This window comes from Clavelina lepadiformis, chromosome 5, assembly GCF_947623445.1.
Source record: "Clavelina lepadiformis chromosome 5, kaClaLepa1.1, whole genome shotgun sequence".
In the NCBI taxonomy this organism is placed as follows: Eukaryota; Metazoa; Chordata; class Ascidiacea; order Aplousobranchia; family Clavelinidae; genus Clavelina; species Clavelina lepadiformis.
Window position 1 is genome coordinate 7,048,618 of NC_135244.1, and position 19,762 is coordinate 7,068,379.

The 19,762-nt window shown below is 35.7% G+C and overlaps 2 protein-coding genes across 5 annotated transcripts; one reads left to right on the forward strand and one right to left on the reverse strand.

Moving 5' to 3' along the window:
• The first annotated feature begins 5,774 nt into the window (after positions 1 to 5,774).
• Positions 5,775 to 9,646, forward strand: LOC143460944 (uncharacterized). 2 transcript variants are annotated; one of them, XM_076958638.1, is made up of 3 exons: positions 5,777 to 8,550; positions 8,629 to 8,863; positions 8,974 to 9,646. In XM_076958638.1, the coding sequence occupies exons 1-3, from the start codon at positions 7,414 to 7,416 to the stop codon at positions 9,147 to 9,149; spliced, it is 1,548 nt and encodes a 515-aa protein (XP_076814753.1). In that variant the 5' UTR covers positions 5,777 to 7,413; the 3' UTR covers positions 9,150 to 9,646. The 2 variants fall into 2 exon arrangements, with proteins under 2 accessions (XP_076814751.1, XP_076814753.1); XM_076958636.1 differs by having other exon boundaries at positions 5,775 to 8,863.
• Positions 9,647 to 14,478: 4,832 nt separating this feature from the next.
• Positions 14,479 to 17,946, reverse strand: LOC143460615 (intelectin-1a-like). 3 transcript variants are annotated; one of them, XM_076958200.1, is made up of 9 exons: positions 17,566 to 17,946; positions 17,335 to 17,453; positions 16,979 to 17,048; positions 16,553 to 16,633; positions 16,411 to 16,449; positions 16,095 to 16,228; positions 15,843 to 15,978; positions 14,974 to 15,608; positions 14,479 to 14,853 (listed from the first exon to the last, which is right to left on the reverse strand). In XM_076958200.1, exons 1-9 carry the CDS (start codon positions 17,633 to 17,635, stop codon positions 14,623 to 14,625), a joined length of 1,515 nt encoding a protein of 504 aa, XP_076814315.1. In that variant the 5' UTR covers positions 17,636 to 17,946; the 3' UTR covers positions 14,479 to 14,622. The 3 variants fall into 3 exon arrangements, with proteins under 3 accessions (XP_076814315.1, XP_076814314.1, XP_076814313.1); XM_076958199.1 differs by having other exon boundaries at positions 16,095 to 16,225; positions 17,548 to 17,944; XM_076958198.1 differs by having other exon boundaries at positions 17,548 to 17,944.
• Between the last annotated feature and the right edge of the window lie 1,816 nt (positions 17,947 to 19,762).

Genomic DNA, 19,762 nt, shown 5'->3' on the forward strand with positions numbered 1-19,762 from the left:
GACTCTTTTGAGAAAAAACAAGACAAGTTTGTGGATTAAGTAAGATTGATGCAAAATCCACCACGGGCTTGGCTCTATACGGTCAATGCAATTAGAGGCTTTCTTATTTACCGTAAAATACGTACCATGTGCCAGCGTGCCCCGACCGGTACAGGTCGAGTATAACCTATCCCGCAGAATGCAGTCCATCTGAGATTTGTTTGAAAAATATTCATTAAACTACTTCTTTTGGTCTGATTTCCATCCGCTCTCAGCCTCTCAATGACATAAGCTTATGCTTAGGTATATTTTCGCAGAAGTGGTCATAAATAAGCATTACTAAAACGCGGTTATGCTTAACTTGAAAGGTTATTATTGCGTTTTCAGTAAAGAGTAAGGCGAAAATCAATTTAATTCTCATTTGTCTTAAGCACACACCTTTTCAAGACAAAAGCGAATTGTGTAGGTCAGATGTATATTTAACCTTTAAATGTCAGTTATCTTCTATACCCATGCAATTATACAGGTCGTTCCTCTATGATTGCTGATTCGAACAGATGAGTTGCATAATCACAAGGTTGAGAATAAAAGAAAGATACTCAAATCGTGAAAAATTTACTTGACGGGTAAAACTTTTTACAACGTTGATTCTCATTGTATGTGACAACTATATATGCAATGGCATACGACCACATAAACGAGTATATATACAGTATACATAAAATCATATAGCATAACTACTTAAAAAGTTTAGTTTACGGTTAATCTGCATCTGCAGACAAAGAGAGAGTTTAATTTAAAATTTAACGTTAGTTAAAGTAAATGCAATAACCTTTATATATAGGGATTTATGATCGGTTCTATGAAACTACATACAACTAAACTCTATTGTCAATCTTCTAAGTTGCGAAAGGAATGTGGGTATACATCCATAAATCGGATTCATTTCACTACATGTGCGTAAATGATAGCAATGCAAAAAAATTAACCGGACGTTTTAGGATATTTCATAATTTGTTCATAACATTTGGGGTAGAGACGAATGTTGACAAATTTTGGCAAAGTTTTGCAAGGCAGCAAAGTTTTGGCGAATTTACTTATCAGGCGCGATGGTCAAGTCGTTGTCAACATATGACGGCTTTATTGTTCACAACATGTGTATTTAATCCAACAATATGCCAATCATTTTGGTTAATCCAGTATGCTAGCTTCAACTTCCATCAAATAGGCGCCTCAAACTGATGACGTTGGGGCAGACGGTTCATAGCACCAAAGTTCAACAGTTCAACTGACAGTATTAATAGCGCCACTGTCTTAATCTTTAATCTGCACGTTTGATCAAGATGATAATCATTAAGTTTTTTGAACCAACGTTATGCTTTCCTTGCAATAAATGAAAACCATCGTCACAAAATGATTATGTCAAACTTCACTTACAAAACACTTAAAATACCGTATATATACTTATGATAGCCTACATTTGATTGCATATATCACCGTGAAATTCAACATTTTTCAAAGTTTTCCTTATTTAGTCATATAATTTCACGATTTTTACGTGTTAAATAGGCAATGATAATATAACAAAAAGTTATGCTGGATGATGACGGAAAACTCTCACATTTAAATATCGTTGTACAGTGCTAAACTATTTTTTAAAACTTTCTTTAGTATTGTTTTATTGCCAGCGTGTAAATAGTAACTTTTGATGATATATTATAACAACTAACTTGCATTAAGTTCAGAATTTACCTTAAAGTGATTGACGCGTGACTGTTTAAAACGATTTTCAATAATCGGTGCAAATGTTATTGAAATTATTCCAATCATGTTTGAAAATTCAGTCTGTTTATTTTAATTTAATACCACCAGCGCATATTTTACGGCATGAATCTAGAAGCAATGCGGGTACGTATAAACCTCTACAAAACCGATTAGTTTCGCGGCTGAACGCAATTAAATGTGATATGAGTACTTAGTGTTGACCACATAACAGACAGCGCCATGCAACGAAACAATTCGTCGAAATCACTTAACTTTAACCATAAAACATTGCTTGCACATCCATCATCTTGTCTTCAGAATGTGAATCTTTTCGTGGAAAAGTGAAATGTCAGCCATCTTATATCATACTGTTAAAGCAGTCTTTTTTTTTTCAGTTTTAAAACATGGAATTTAGTAGAGACATTATTTCAACCGTTGTGTATAAAATAGCTTCAAAATGCTTCTTTAAACGACGGGATTCTTCCAGTTTTGGCCGGTTTATCTTGTCAGACTTGTTTTGACATAGATAATTTAAGCATAAGCTATAGTTGATTTTGGAAATATCTTTCTTTATAATGAACACAGATGAATACAAAATAGTTTGCATTACTAATAAAAATATGATCATATTTTTGTTTGCCGAAGAAATCTTACCAAAAGACTGATGATTTATCAAAATGGTGTTTGCTTCTTCAGTACTTAAGCTAAAGCTAATTTACCTATACGTTGTTAAAAGTTAATCGACAAAATACCCCTTTCAATGTGGGGATTTGAAGGTTTGTTTGGAAAGCTAAGCAAAGATAAAAAGAATAGGCTATAAGTTGGGGTAGCTTGTAAGTAACATAATAAACAAATAAAACAACTATTAATTATTATTCATTGCGCTATGTTGTGAAAAGTCCCCCCGATTATAAAAACTGATAGTTTTTTTATAGGAGTTAATAATACAGTAAAAAACATAACCTCACATAGCTAAAAACATCTATATAGTGCAGAAGTCCTTACAGCTATTGTTTGCTTAAGTTTAACTACATCCGTCAAAGCATGAAGCAAAAGTAGTTTAAGAGACAACAAACAAATCGTTAGAAAACGGACGACCAGAATTGCTCAAGCGGCGACTGTTTTTGTTTGGTAGTTTCTCGTGCAAACATGCGATGGCGATTAAAGTTTGCCTTATAAGTGCAAGTGACATCCAACAAATCGTAAACAAGTAAAAACTACAGATGCAAGACTGCGTGTGAACTTTCTGGGCACTGCTATAGCAAGTGCATTAACACTTACGTCGTATATTCCATTTGTTATACGAACGCGATTGACCAGAACTGCTTGTATAACTGAGTATTTTTAAGGCTTTGCGCATTCCTAGGTATATAGACAGTAAATACGTTAAACAAATCGCAAGATACATTTTAAGCTGTAGCTGTTGTTGACAAATCTTTTTGTGTTGCTACGCAAAAAACGTGCTCATAATGTACCGCAAATGTTCGGTACAATGGATACATAACCGTCTACTATAAAATCAAAAAATTTACGATTTGGATTGGACAAAAATTCAAAGAAAAAAAGCAATAAAAAGAGATGGATATGGAGTTCTTGTTTATTATTTGCTTCAACTGCTTGCGTTGACTCAGTTTGCGCTGGCACGCGCCAACGTTCGATAATGCATACCCAACACATTGCAGCAAACAACTTAACAACACAATTCTTGAGCATTTAGTAGTATCTATCATTACGTAGTTTGACACATATTCTTTTAGAAAACCTAAACACACAATAATAGGCTCTGCACGCACGGATGACTTTAAATACTGTCCACTCGTTGCTTTCGGTCAACTCAAAATATTTACACAAGATAGGCGTCTACGCTGGTAAAGCAAAGGTAATTCCAACCGTTTACTATGCAATTCTGTGTTTTCCACAAAGCAAAACTGACCAAATGCAAATTTTCTAACCATCTCAAATCTAATCGTTTGTGGTTGGCAATTACCTTCATTCTACCTTCGTGGTTCAGTTTATGTCTGTGTTTACCTAATCATAACAATAACAATATTGTTGACATTGTTGTTTATTAACATCATAACAATACGGACCCAAACGTGGAATAATACTAATTGGTCGCTAGATTGTTTGTTGCAACCACCTACAGCTATTGCTCGTATATGGAAGCTAAACAGCATATTTTTATTGTTATTCGGGTGGTAGTCAAATGTTTTACAAAGAATGGCTAGTTCCGAAAATATTTGTTAAAAAAACGCTTTATGTGCTTTATGTGCGTGGTGATAAACGAAATTGACATGCTCCTTTGTTTGGATAGCATTAAGTTATTAGCAGTAAATCGTATAAGATATCTTATTGAACAGAAATTATGAAAAAGTTATGGCAAAGTCGTATCAAGGGCCGCGTTGCTGATGTGAAAGATATTAATAGCGTTCACCAATTAATCTAGATTCGGCGTCGCAACGGTTGCTCACAAAAGCACATCGCTTTACAATTAATCTGTCATGTCGCCATACTAGTTTTCCGAGTGAACACAAATCGTTTGTACAGCCGTAACGACCAAGCGCAAAGTTCAGCTGCGTAAGAGAAATACAGTTACGCATTACGAGTCGTCAAGCAAAATTAATATCGTCTTGGAGACGAATGTATTTTTATTCAAACAACGACGTTACCTTGGACATGCTACGTGCGTAGCCACGGCACGTCTTTCGACCTCGTATTTGCTGGGCGTCATTGGCAAACGAACTGGATCTTGCAGAAATTTGCACATTTTTCACAGTGCGCAATTTTTTCCGACGTTTGTCCAAATGTATGGACAAAGATTTTACAGAAACGCAGTGTTCGTTTTCTGAAGACAAATAAAGATAAATTGCAAAGAGTTGGTGTTCAAAATTCACCGTTAAATGGTCTTATAACTTACTCTATAAAGTGTTTCATGGCAGCAATCAGATTGTGTAAGAAAAATTCCTGCGAAGTAGCTGATTTCGTCTGACGAAATTAATTAACCACAGAAGCGTTGTATTTTTACTACTTTCAAATCGTTCAATCAAACGTCGTACTCTTTCGGTTATAGTTTATCGACAACGGGCCCAAAAAGACACACACCATGTTTTTGCTTTTTGTTGGCAGAAACAAATAATTGCAGGTCATTAAAACGGCACGCGCCGCGCGCATTGTCATATAGCGACTTTAGAATGTCGTTCAGGATTTTTGTGCTGCAACAATTGTAAATAAATTCCAATCAAGAAACAATTTATCATCTATAAAGTTTGTAATAAAAACAACGTAAAAATCTTTATGATATTATTGTGCCAGCAATTACGAAAACACCGCCATTGACGATTAACCAGGTCCTGTGGAATTCTTATTCACCAACAGGACGTCTTTAGGTCCGAAGAAGTGAGATTCAATCTTAACTATTTACAACCGATCAAACGACAGCAATTATTACGCACCAGCAGGACACTTGCTCTCTACGACAATATTTGTAAATAACCGGTAATTGCAGCCCACGTATATAGCGGACGATACAATAGCAACAGCCGAGAGACTGGGTTTTCGAAACCGCACGGTATTATCTTGGCATCCATCTCGGCAGTATTGCTTTGAATTAATTAGCGGCATTTTCTGCTGCGAAAGAATCTTGTTAGACGATAACGGAGTAATCTCGTCTATGTTGGCCCACAAAGCAGCAAATGAGACACTTGTATTGTATAAATAATTAACGTAAACAGTTACTTTTCATAAGTGCCCCAACTTCGCTAACACCTGTTTGCGACAGTTCGCTGTCTGACACGCGTACGTGTCAATCAATCCAAAATGCAGCCGCAAGCGAGGCGTAGCAACTTGTATCATTCGCGCAAGACAGGTTATAGACAGTTTCTAAAACGAGATTTTTAGCTCGGTTTATTCTGGAAAATCTGGCTTAACCTTGTCAAACAAATCAAGGTTGTAAAGCTTTGGTTTTCCAACGTATGAGTCATGCATCATAAGCACACCAAACGTGATGAAATGGCACATAACAATTGCCAAAGTTTCCAAGCTTAGGAAGACTAAGGGTTGCATTTTCTTTGTGTTGCTGGGCAACCCTTCCGCGTGAATCAGAAAAACCGTGACAAAGTTTTCTGTTAATACGTATTAATCAATTTAGTCGCAAAGACATCGCCATACTGAAGATCACGTACACACAGGTGCCGTCTAGAACAAAGCAATCTAGATGACAGGTCAGTCATCTTACCGCTTTTACCGATAGCATGATTTTTGTGGTTTAAGTGGTAATTTGCGTGCGTATAGTTGTGATAAGAATACAAAAGAATTTCGATATACCGACAATGAGATAGGATGCGACACTTTTCTTCATCGCAAGTTTCCATTATCTTGCCACCAAAGTAATGTGGCATAAACACACATGGTGTGGGGCTTGGTAAATGGCACAGCGGTTTGAGCGTCGTAAAATAATTATATGCCACTGTTTCTACGGCAAACATTCCTCCGTTTTCTGGCCTTTGCGACAATGCCTTTTTCCGTTTAAGATGTAAGGAAACGCTATGTATATTGACAATGCCCTTCCGTAATCTGTCTTCCTAGCCCTATCTTTACAGCGTCTGAGATCAAGCCAGATTTTATGACTTCTCGCAACTTCGTCAAATATTTTTCGTGTAAATAAAAGTCAGCGCACATTATAGATATATCCGAAGTCGCGTATAACTTTGGAGCAAAGTTTGCCAGAGCAAACGCACAATGGTTTTAAATAAAAAAATTCAACGTTCAATTAAAGCTGAAAGGTTAGATGGTGAAGGCTTGCGTTTGCAAAAGATGACTAATCGAATAATGCGTAAACTTTATTTACCGGTAGCACAGGGTTGAAAGCTTTTGCGAAGTGTACGTTCTTTCTCTTTATAAATCATACAAAACGGTTAAAACGTTTCAATTGAGTCCAAAATTTCAGATAGTTCGAGCTATAGCTGCTTAGCGGACAATAGTTGTGATAAAAAGTCACAAGCAAACAAGTATTTAAAATAAATCAATAAAATCATTGACATCAATTTGTATTTTGATGAAAGGAATTACAAATTGTTAAAAATACTTTGTTACCAAAAAAGCAAAGGAAGAATGAAATGCAAATTTGTTGGTAACGTTGATAGAAAATAGCTCCATGTGACCTGACAAAAGAGGAGATGTGCAAGAAAAACGTCATAGGTACACACCCAAACAAATACCGACAGTAGTTACGACATTAGCGAGAAATCTTTTTTACATTCGCAACATTGCGCTTGCCTTTTTCGCATGGCAAATATTGCATTGGGCTTATGATTAAAAAGATGTGGCTCGGCTGCACGTAATCTAGTAGACGCAACATGGCACTTGAAATACCATATGAATAAGGAAAACAGTGAACATGAAAGATTAAGTTCAAAATGAAAAAGTTACATAAAAATTGTTAAGCAAAGACAGGGTTTGTTTTTGAAGAGCTTAAGTTTTCTGGCAGAATAAGCAGACAAAATTTGTAAGAATCAGGCAATTTTTTTACAAAGCTGTTCATTTTATTTCTATTAGAGACTGACTAAAGTTTAAACAACAATTAAACTTAATCTAATTTACTACTTGCTGAAAATTTATAGCATACTTTTACATCTGCTGCAAAATTGACTGATTATTTGCCTCAGAAAAAGCATGATCAGACTCGACGTGAGTGGCACAGAAGAATTGTCAACGCATCAGCAATTCAACATCCTGTCCCCAATCGAAAACACAACCTCAGACAAAGTCCTGATGGACCTGGAAAATCTATGGGAGGAAAACCCAAATTGTCTCGAGTCCATTTTGAGTACTCCCAGTGGGCTTAGCGACAACGACAGCACCGATAGCTTTCACGACATTTCAGGATCTTGTCAGAATACCGCTTGCAAATTGGCTTCCATTGGCGACACGTTTAGCAGAAACACAAATGTGCAATTTAACAAAACCAACAGCGTCAGCGAAAAACTGACAACTTTGAGACAAACTGCGTCTGCTGATGTAGCCCTTAATGGTTTCTTTAACGAGCTTCTCGACCATGAACAGGATCTTGGGAAAATGACAACGAACGACGTGGATGTTTTGCCTGATTTTTACACCGGCAGCATGCTTACCGTAGATAGCAAGATATCTCAAGCAGACACAATTACAAACACTTTCCTTGCCGATTATAACACACTATCCAAGAAACCTGCAACCAAATGCGAACTTCAGACAACGTTGCAAGACTTCGCTCATGAAAACTACTCTTCTAAAGCTAAGCAGGTCTGGACCACTGAAGTATACCAACAGCCACAAATAATACAAGGTTTAGTAACACCACCAATCAGTCCAGACGAAAACGACAACAGGACAAGTCCCTTTCAAATCGCCATGAATCCCAGTCAAACAACCACCGAAACATATTCCTTATCGTCGCAGAGTACCTTTGTCCAAAGCGTTCCGTGTCATCAAAGTCAAACAAACGACTCCTTCATGCCTCAAAACTTTTGCCAACCGCAATATGCGACTACTTCCGATGCTCAAGAGCTTTACTACCGCGACGAACAGCAAAGTTACCTGCAGTCACTGAACTATAAAGTCAAGGTCGAACCGGGTCAAGCGCCCATCCGCGAATCAAGTCCGAAAGATCATGGCGGTCAGCTTCACCCGCAAGATTTATCAGTTCAATCTTTCGCCCATAGACCGACTTTTTTCCATATGCAAACTCCTCAGCAGTGGTCTTCACATGAAGTACCGAACAATACTTTTCTTTTCAATCCACACAACGTTCGAATGTTTGTTCCTCACAAAGTAAGTTTAGCTTTTGTTAAGTGTAATCTTATGCTATCTGTTTATTATTGCTTTAAAATATTGTTTTGTATGGAACAGACTGAACACCAAGAAGACTTCGTCAATGGAAAAATAATCTCTGGATACCCAATGCCTAATCAAGCACCATGCGTAAGAGTTTACGGGGAAGCCCCAGTGGAGAAAAGTAAAAGATCAGGCAGCAGAAGATACTGGACACGGCGGAAAGCTACCAGTCATACTTGCGGTTATATGGGATGTCCTAAAACCTACACCAAAAGCTCGCACTTAAAAGCCCACATGAGGACACATACAGGTGAGACAAGGCTAAACGATACAACGCAATTATTGATTTACCTTTCTCTTCTTTTAAATCGAGGTTGTCTATGAGCCTACATCAAACTGAAGATATGGTTTAATTTTCAGGTGAAAAACCTTATCACTGCACTTGGCCCGGTTGCGGGTGGAGATTTGCGCGCTCCGATGAACTGACTCGTCATTATAGAAAACATACCGGACATCGACCTTTCAAATGCACGATGTGTGAAAGAGCTTTCAGTAGATCGGATCACTTGGCTTTGCACATGAAAAGACACTTGTGATGGGTCGCTTGAATCAACATGCTGGTGATGAGTTCAATGTATACTGCCCTCCACTGAGGGAAAATGATTTTTGGGCAGTTGCGCAAACTTCGCTGGTGTCAAAGCGTGTTGTTGCTGGAATCAATTGCGCCAGAGCTTGTTTGCTTTTTAAAAGTTTTTTGCCAAAAAAATTAATAGCTATTAAATCTCAAAATGAGCTTGTTTGTATAGCTGTTGACAAGTTTCAATTTTACATGCTATACAGATTTATTATTTTGAGTATCGTGTTTTCTATACTACTGTAATGTTATTGCACTGCCAATTCAGCGTATTATACTGTGTCGCATTTGAATGGCTTTCAAATGTTTGAAATAGAATAATGAATTTATTTTAACGACGAGATGCTTTTTTGCAATGACGTCGAGATGTATCTTGCGTCTCAAATAAAACTCTTTACAAATCAAATCCAGCGCGTTGAAGGATTTGCTTCAGCTATTGCGATACTTACACCAACCGCAGTCCATTAAGCAAAAAGCAATTCCATCGCACTCAATATGTTGGCCTATGGAACCAAACATAAACTTCAAAAAGAAAGTGTCGGAACCATTATTTATATTAGTATATCTAGTGTCTTCGTAAGGTATAATATGGTAAATGGAACAAAACAACAATCTCTGAAAATTTTTACTTTTGCAACTACAGCAGAAACCCAGCAGTTATAAGCTTTTGACAAAAGCAACTCTTAAGTTTTTTTAGCGGTCACTAAACTCAAATCCTAAAAAGATTGATTACAGCCATATGAAGTTTAGCATGTTACCCATTTCATCAACATCATTAAATATGCTAAGGGATATACATTGCTATAAACCCAAATTTGATGAAAAAGTAGATTCCAAAGAATCAAAACAAAGGCACTGCTTATACTAGGCCTACCAGGAGTTCAAGGTACACGATATAGGCTACACGTCGTGCCAACATATATAAAAACAATGGTGGCAATTGTAAAGAAGGATTATTTTGAAATTTGTTATCAACATTCTTGGGCGTGTCTCGAGCTCTTAGGTGGGTAACCATCGACTACAAGTTAACAATTAAGAAAGATTAGCAAATTATAAACCTGTTAGCACTATCTTGTAATCAGCTTGAGGTGCAAGTGTAAGGCAAAAGCAAATTTATTTTAAATAAAGTATGTAATTAATAAATCCACGTGAGTTTTACTTCAAGGCTTGCGCATCAGTTGATCGAATAACGAGAACTTTCCTCGCTGCTCAGCGGTTGTTTTTACGTCGTAGCCCTCCAGATATATTCCCGCTAAATATAGTAATATAGACTATATAGTTACGAAGACTACATTATATGGAGTACATAAAAGGTTATGTATCCACTATAGGTTTTTATTACCAATTCATACTCAAAACTTTTGAAACTTTCCAAAAACTCATGAATGAGTTTACCTCTACAGGTAAACGATGGTGGAGCAAATGAATATTTCATGTTTTCCGCCAATTGCGTGGGTTTTGAGGAAAAACTCACATGGATATACTGTATTAAATGCACATTACAATGTTTATTTTAAAATATTTGTTTTAGAATTGTAGGTACTTGCACTTTAATGATAAAAAACTTTGATAATAATTGCTTTAGCAAAAGAAAAAAAATGAGCCCGTTCAGTGTCGGTGCCTGAAACCGAACAAATGCAATGGACGCTTCCTACAATGACAATACAAGGTGCCGATTAAGGAATAGAGAGATTCGTTTTACTTTAATGCTGAAACGTAATCAAAAAGAACTGACTCGAGTCAAGTCAAGTCATTTTTGTACTTTCTTAAAAAGTGACTTGAGTCTAGTCACTGACTCGAGTCATTACGACTCCGGTTAGCATTTACAATTTACATTAACTAGTACAAATAAATCAACTGTAAGTTAGGTTAGACTTATTTAACACAAAATGTTCCTGTTATACACTTAAGTACGCTATATTTAAAACTATTACTCTTTACTTTTCTGTCACAGGACACGTTCTATTCATACTTGATCCAAACATTTAAGTCCTATTGTTTCTTTTATTGTGACCTAATGAGAACCGCCATACTCATCACAATTAAGCGAAGTATTTGTGTTTTTGGCCACTTATTTACAGCAGTAACTGCATATCCACTACAAATTAGTACAAATCCTTTCACCAGTATATTTCCTGACAACTACTTTTATATTTCAGACCAACTGGTTTTTGGACTTGCTCTTCACTTTAAAAAAATTCACGGCCGCACTGTACTAGAGAGGGAAAGTAAGTTCTCAAAATACATATCGCATATCGCATATCGCATATCGATGGTGAGATTACAGCAAATGTTAATACGTAAGCAAAATCAAACACAATGCAACACTCACGACTGATATTATTCTTAGGACTTATGTTGTAACGGCAGCAGCAAAGCTGAATAAGGTATGAATTTTTACTTATAACGTTGTCGTAGGGAGCTTACGCCGCATTCAAACTCTTGCCTCTATTATTGCTTCCTTGTATACTACACTTACAGCTCAACACGCCAGCTAGCGGATAACAATCCTTTCTATTGATAAAATAATGAAGTGCGTTGGCAACATCTAGTAATTGCAAATGTGACATAATTACTTTTAAACATCTTAAGATAGTAAAATTTGATACCATTTAATGGTGTTCATGGCTTGTGCTTACATTTTTAGGGTTTTTCTCATATTAGTCCTGTTACCGTGAGGTTCATTTGAGAAACTACATACAACAACAACAATCGTCATAAAGCAGTATAGTAAGCACAAGAAAAACTACAGGATACTAATCACCTCTACAAGATGGTATAGTCACTATAGCGTATTCTAAAAGCAGTTAAATTAACACAAAAATAGATGCGATTACAAGCCTTGCCTATTCGATCCACAGCCGGTAACGTGCCTAAATTCTAAATTCCGCACCAAGAAACTGACACAACTCGGGCTAAATTATGTAAACAATAATTAATTACTCGATGCGCCGCACATGAGGCACCTTTAAAAAGAACTTGGCCATAAAATACAAATTGCTAACAGTATAAATACTTAAAAAAGATAAGCTGAACAATGGAGATAAACAACAGATAGAATTTTACACAGCACTTGGAGAACGTGAAAACATTTGGGAGAAGCTATACATTGATCAGCTGCAGCTACATTTATAATAACAGCATGTAATGGTCGGATTAGCCCTTAAGATTGACAATGGATTTATTCCTCATTCTTCAATTCTGCTAAATTCGGTTTTCTAGTTAAACTAGGCATGTAGTGAATTCGCTAATAGTTATACTAAAAAATGAAAACAATTTTAAAAGTAACAATTATGATGTAATCTAAATAAGTTATGTAATGAATCATAATGGTAAATACTAAATACTGTTGCTAATAAATTAAAATTATAATGCTTTCCATCCAGTTTATGTTTATTCTGTTAATACTTCAGCTGGGCTTTCAATGTTTCAATATGAAAAGTTTTATAACTAAATTTTAAATACATACGTACCATATTAGGTACTGAAAGAAAGAGACTATAACAACAGGCAACCAGCAAGAACTAGTCAGGATGGGTTCGATAATTAAAAGCACTATAGCCTATATTAACGACTCAAGGGCTAAATGCATGTACACAGAAAGGTATACTTAAATAAGTTATTTGGCAAGTACTGGCAAATAACGCAATACAAAAAATAAATTGAATTCATTAATTCAATTAATTGAATAAATTGAACATGAATTCATAAATACATGAATTCACATACGCATAGAAAATAAGGTTCAAAAGCTATTTAGTTATATCATTATCACAGGTTTATCCATGTTTGTGCCATTTCAATAGTTACCGATAACAAACTTGAAGTTTTCCTTGCTGGTAGTTCCCCCCTTACATCTGCACATTTGCACAACAATTCAAGAAACATCAGACTTATTAAAAGAGGTACACGTATATGGATATTAATATTAGAGTGATAGCAAAAGCCTCAATAAAATAAAAAAGTAACATTAAACCTTAAATGAATGTTGAAATATTATTAATTTTAAAATCAACACAAAATTGAAATCAAAAAAGGAAAATCAACATTATCAACTAAAAACATAATGCAAAATTCAAATTTTATTAAAGAATAATACATAAATATTTAAATTAGCTTAAAATCATTTATGTGCCATTTTTTACGAGGAGCCAGCGAAAATGCTTCCAGCAGTAGAAAAGTTTCAGTTTACAGTAGTTTATTGTATTTGGAATTTTTACGATTTATATTTCTTCTTAATATTATTTTTAAATTTAACTTATTTTGCTTTTCTTTTACTTTCATTTCTGATTTTATTTTTGATTTTAATTTAAATTTTGATAATATTTTTATGTGTATAATGTTTTTGTAACTTATAACGTATCTATAGCCTATAAGTTTTACCATATGATTCATGTTTTGCATTTTTTTATTTATGATTTTTATTCATAAGATTTTTGTAAAAGAGTATCGCTTAATTGGACTTACGCCTATAAAATTTATCTTCACATAAAACATGTAACTAAAAGATTAGCTTCTTTACGACAATTAGTATATACAAGCTGCATGAAATAAGAATTATGCTTAATATCTTACTCTTATCTTATTTGTGCATAATATAATTAATCCTAAAATAATCGATAATTGGCGTTATCGTTTCTTTTGTCAATTAAATGGTGTCATTATTATGCCGAATACAAACTTTTAATAATAGGTATTGCTGGAATTGTTATAACATTTGAATTCTTAATATTCTCATAACAAGTTGTCTTAATAAATCTTAATCCATTGGCAGCCGGTTAAACAGTATTGATCGATTAAACGGTATAATAATTATTATAACCAATTATAATCGGTTATTGGTAAAATTTTTATAACATATAAATTCTAATTACTCTCACAATAAACTATCTTAGTAAAAGTTTCATTAATCATTGACCGATTGATGGATATCAACCAATTTTACAAGGCTGATTAGTCGGTTTCATAATCGACGATTGCTAACATTTCCATAAATATAGGTTTAGAAATTTTGTTGATTAATCTGAAAAAAATTAAACATGTATGTCCAAAGACTAGAGGAAATGCTATAGCTTTGCAATAAATTGTTATTATTATTATTATTATTATTATTATTATTATTTTTATTTATAGATTTTTTCAATAAATTACAAAACAAGCAGTTTGGTTTTCAATAAAATACAGACAATATAAGCAGCTTGCTGCGAAGTTTCAATAAAACAACTTTAATAATAGTAAACTTTAATAATCCAAAAGAAATAATACAGACAACATGACAATACACACTATAAAACTGTGCAGCAATGCAATATGTTTAATAGTCAAAGTAAAAATCACTGTGCCGCTAATTACTTTAGAAACAATTTAATCGGCATTTAATACAATTTTACACATTCATTGACCAAATTACATGAGGAAAAAAGCAGTCTTAAAATTTAACGGTAGAAGATCATGTAGACGGACTCAGTAAGTTGCTTGTCAGCACTGTTGCCTTGACCGGTGCCGTATCCGTCAGCATCTAATGCTGCGAAATCTCCACAGAATTCTTTACTATGGTGATGTCCTGCAGAGCCGACACAGTAGTGCTGAGGATTGCAGGCTCCCTCTACTGGTCGCACTCCCATGCACATCGCGAAAGGCGCTTGGCTTTGTCCAATGGCTCTGAACTGAATACGAACAACAAATTACGGCAAACATGCCGGAAAATACACAAGATATATTTGGCCAAATTTAATTATAGAAAAATATTTTTGGCAACTAAAATCATTACAGATAAAATGTACCACCTGCAAATATCCAGCTTCGACCTCATCTTGGATTCCGTTACCAAAATGATACAAAGTTGTGCCGAGATCACCTTTGTCGTAACGAACAAAAACACTTGGCCCATTTCCACCACCACAAGAATCGTACCGATTATTCGTCAGTGGATAATAGTCTTTAAATAACCGATAAAGATTGGTGTAGGTTTTCATGAAGCCGTTTGTAGTGCGGTATCTTAGATACGAATCGGCCTTGAAGTTGCTCCTTGGAGTATCATTAGGCACTTGCCAAATCATTATATCAGATGCTGCCATTTCAAAAAAAGCCGAATTTTTGTAGTCTGCACTGGTTGCTGACATCAAGTGCCCGAAAACGTTTCGGTTGGCCCAATTTAGATCTCCATCAGGATGTGATACCGTGTTGCCCTGTTCACTTGACCATTTGTCACCAGATGTACATCTACCACTCGGTCCAAGGTTGTTTTCGTGAATTGTAGCGACAAGTGTCCAGCCTCCATCGTCTGTTGTCATGTCACAATACGTGGAGAAGAGTGTGTTCGTTGAGTCTTTGAGGTAGTAGATTCCATCGTAGGAAGATGATAAAGTCTGGCTGTTGCGAAGTTTCGCGCAACTCGTTTCTGGGGTGTAGGCTAATCCACCTGGGAATGGTATGTACACTTTTTATTTCGTCCACAGAACAATATTTTTCACGGTGCATGACATATGCAATGTAACATCCTTCGCATGGTAGGAATAAAGAATATTGTATGCGTTTCATTAACCACGCTTTTCACTGAAATGAAAAACTGCCTAAAAAATTGAGAGAGAAATATTAGACGATATGTTTGATATTGATTAAGACAATTTCGGTTTTAAATGATTATCTGGCTTACCTGTGGAATACACAGAATTTCGGTTGGCGCCTCCACACATTTCTTTTGCATTTCCTGTGCACGGAGCGTTGCAGTCTGATTCAGCAGCTTTTCCAAGAGATCCATATTGATTACCACACCAACATTCATCGTAGAACTAAAAAGTTTGGGTCAGTTAAAGCAAAGCTTGGAGTTTTATGTGACTTTACGCAAAAGCAGTTAAAAAGCTTAAAGGAGAGAAAAATCCTTTCAGTGATCTTTTAACAATGTTACCTGTGTGCCCGCATATCTGTAGCCATATTTCAAGCAATGATTGATGCATATTTCAGCGTACATGTTAGGAGAATCCCAGAATATAAAGGGTAAATCCCTATTTGATCCATCGATGTAACATCCTACGTAATCTGCTGAGTAAAGATACATTACTTATAACTGTTTAGTTTCATAAATGGACGATAATACGATGATTAATTTTAGAAGATAGTTAACAAAAATCTTGGCTAAATGTAATCGTATAATTTTTATCATCAGCCATGCACGAGTTGTACTGGCAATTGCAATCTTTCACCAAGCAAAGACTAAGACTTACCTCTTCTTCCAGATATAAAGATTTTTGTGTTGGTAAGACCTTTACAAAAATATCAAATGCTCTTGTTATAGATTGTACTTCATCCGTTGTATATCTAACTACTCGCAACGAAGTAAATACTCGTTACAAACAATAAACATACTTTTTGCTACTTTAATGTCGTTTTCTAACTCTGTTATGGCAATAGAAAGATCAGCATTGCTGTAAACTTGAGGACCGGAACCTAAACACAGTTTCACAAGTACAAATTTCGTTAAAGAAATGATCATGCTTATCATCATTATTCAGTGTTCAATATCAGAGTCTGTTAAAGTTTTTTAATGTTAAAACATAGCAACCCAAGAAAAGCCAATGTTTCTAGCCATGAACTGAGGATCAGAATATTGTGACCTAAGAACATTAAGTTAGCTAACGTATAGGCGCGACCACTGCATAACAACATGGGTGAGTAATCTGATGTTAAAACGCAGAAGTAGCCCACCGATATTGACCAAACATAGCAACCAATAAAGGCAATTATTCATGAACTACCAACAGTTTTATTTAGAAATGTTATTTTATTACTCACCATTCATCGCCAACGTCGTTACATTTTCAAAGGGAGCAACATCGTTAGAATTTTTGAGGAAACCGGACACCTGTATGCATTTGTATTTATAAACAGCAAGTTTAAGGGGTTTTAAAACAAGAATTAAATTCAATTCTGTAAAAATTGTTTAAGGTCCGCTTATAGCATCTTGTTTGTAAGTTGTACGTAGACTATGTACTATATGTCTTAGAGTTGTCGAAATATTACCATGAGATAAGCCTATATTGATTTATAAACAAACAAATTTATCTTTATATAAATGTTTTTGTATTAATCAAGTGTAATAATTAAATCAATTTTGTGTCCTAAATTCCTAAACAAGTCCAGAATATTACCTGAATAATGGCAATTAATGCCATTACGAGAGATATGAAAGACACCAGAATCGCGATGGTTAAAATAAACTTTAGCCAATCTTTTAAATACTTCAATTGCCTTTCAATCGCCGAAACGTCTACGCATATATGAAACATAGTGTATAAAGGTTTGTTTGTTTGTTGTCAAATTATAGAAAAAAGAACACCTTCACATTTTTACATTGATTTTACCTGCATGCTGTTGCTCACCGTGGCTTGATTTTTCCCAACAATCCACGGCCGGATTGTCGAAGCAACATTCTTGCTTTTCTTTGTCCATATTAATATCTATGCTTCGGATTTTGACAGATATTTTATATCGTTAGCTAGCTTTAAACCCTTACTACAGCTATGAAGCGCTTACTGGATACAAGATTTTTTACTATATAGGTTTTCTACCACGTTGTCACAATTACCAAAGTTGGATGCCGTCATTAACCTATGAAGAATCTTAGTAAAATTCAGTTTTTAAGCTAAAGGCTGACCTATGCAGGCTAACACTAAAGCTGTCGAATAACTGGGTCCAAACAAATCGATGATATATATTCATTTATTTCGAGAATAACGCTCGCTTCTTATCTGCTTGAGAAAGAATCCTCACCCTATTTATACCCTTGCTCGCACGTTTACGCAATTTACAATGGGGATTTACCGTTCACTGAAAACTAAACAGCTTGGATTCCACGTATTGTGATGACGTATAAATCATCAATGAATAACTTTGGAGGAAGTACAGTAAAGGAAGTTCTGGCGCCTGTTTGTTTTGCCTTGCGCGCACAAAAGTTTGCGAAAATCTGTTTCGAAACCAGCTTGGCAACAATGTTCAGTCCTGAAAAGTGCATGTCATAAACAAATAAATAAATAATGATGATAAGCTAAACAATTTAGATGTGATGTTGGTTGTAATTGTTACACTTGTTTTTACCCTATAACTTAGTTATTGCGCTCATCTCTTGCGGCCGATTACGCTTTTTCGTGCTTAATTAAGCACATGTGTCTTTTTTTCGACTTGTGTCCGACAGGTAGTCGAACGGCCAGTTTGATATTAGAGCTCCTGTAATGAGCTGTGTCAACGAAACTTAAATAAATTGTTTTTAAATAAAAGATATGACTGTAAATCTGTAAATCTAAGAGTGAGGACAACAAAACGTAATACTGGTGAGCAGGACAGGACCTCTTAGATACACTGAAGATTATATCAAGTTTTACTGAAGCATGACTTTTTTTACTTTCCGCCTCGTTACCAGCGTGGCAATAGTTTTTTTCTTTTCTGAAAGAGTTCGAATCCTTCTGCGACAGCGTTAAAGCATCGGATGCGGCAAAGAAACATGCATTTCTACAAAGCTTTTCTACAAGGTTTTTCGATGCTATTTAACGGAAGAGTTCCTGCTTAGAACAGATCACGCATCTCTTTGTTGGATGTGGGAATCAAGAGACACATATGGACAATGCGCTCGCTGGTTCGGTTTCTTGTGCAATTTTAACTTTAAATTAGTTCACCGCGCAGGAAGAAAACACACTAATGCCTTAACTCGCTTAGCCGTCTACCTTGTTCAGATGATACTATACAAGGGCAGAGCAATTAGATCCCTTGTTTCCGTTTCAAACTGAAAGTGTTACGGACTTTGTTCCTCACCTGTTGTGTTGTTACTTATCATCGTGTTTTCGTTTGAAGCGTTTTTACCAATCAGCACCTTTTACGCTTTTGTTAACTATTTTAATCACGTGATTTGGCACCTTTGTTATATATAAAGATTGTGCGCTTTTTAGGGGGAGAGTCTGAGTCGGCGTCTGGCCGAGACCAATAAAATGTGGCTTGTCGAAGATCATCGGTTTGTTTCATTAGCGTGATAACGCTACACAGTCTCGCAGTGGAAGGTTACTCACAGTTACTCACAGTTACTCACAGTTACGCACAGTTACGTGCAGTTAAAAGTGTCGCGGTTCACCGTAAATGTGAAATTAAGCCTGGCTATACAAACGAGAAAATAATCGTTACAAAAGCAGCTATGAAAGTTCAACTTCCGCCAAAAAATACCAGGTGTGTTTCATGGATTTTTCAGAAGCATCTGGATGGTCAACCGAAAACACTATTGAGGCGCAGCAAAAACATCCTGTGTTGCAAAGACTGTTTCAGTGAATGAGCCAGGAACGCCGGTACTACGACACCTTATCGAAAGACACTTTATCGAAAGACACTTTATCGAACGACACCTGATCGAAACGACAGCTGATCGAAAGACACTTTATCGAACGACAGTTAATCGAGCCGACAGTTGATCGAAAGACACTTTATCGAAACGACAGCTGATCGAACGACATTTTATCGAACCGACAGTTAATCAAAACGACAGTTGATCGAACGACACTTTATCGAACCGACAGTTCAAGCAAGATTTTAGCGTGT

What these genes read in the sequence shown, in the direction of transcription:
- LOC143460944 (XM_076958636.1), top strand. Translation starts at nt 7,414, where the DNA reads ATGATCAGACTCGACGTGAGTGGCACAGAAGAATTGTCAACGCATCAG. An exon ending in CCACATGAGGACACATACAG is followed by an intron (nt 8,864 to 8,973) that starts GTGAGACAAGGC and finishes TTTAATTTTCAG; the next exon opens with GTGAAAAACCTTATCACTGC.
- LOC143460615 (XM_076958198.1), bottom strand. Translation starts at nt 17,635, where the DNA reads ATGGACAAAGAAAAGCAAGAATGTTGCTTCGACAATCCGGCCGTGGAT. An exon ending in AACGACGTTGGCGATGAATG is followed by an intron (nt 16,634 to 16,978) that starts GTGAGTAATAAA and finishes AACTGTGTTTAG; the next exon opens with GTTCCGGTCCTCAAGTTTAC. An exon ending in CGACATTAAAGTAGCAAAAA is followed by an intron (nt 16,450 to 16,552) that starts GTATGTTTATTG and finishes ATTTTTGTAAAG; the next exon opens with GTCTTACCAACACAAAAATC.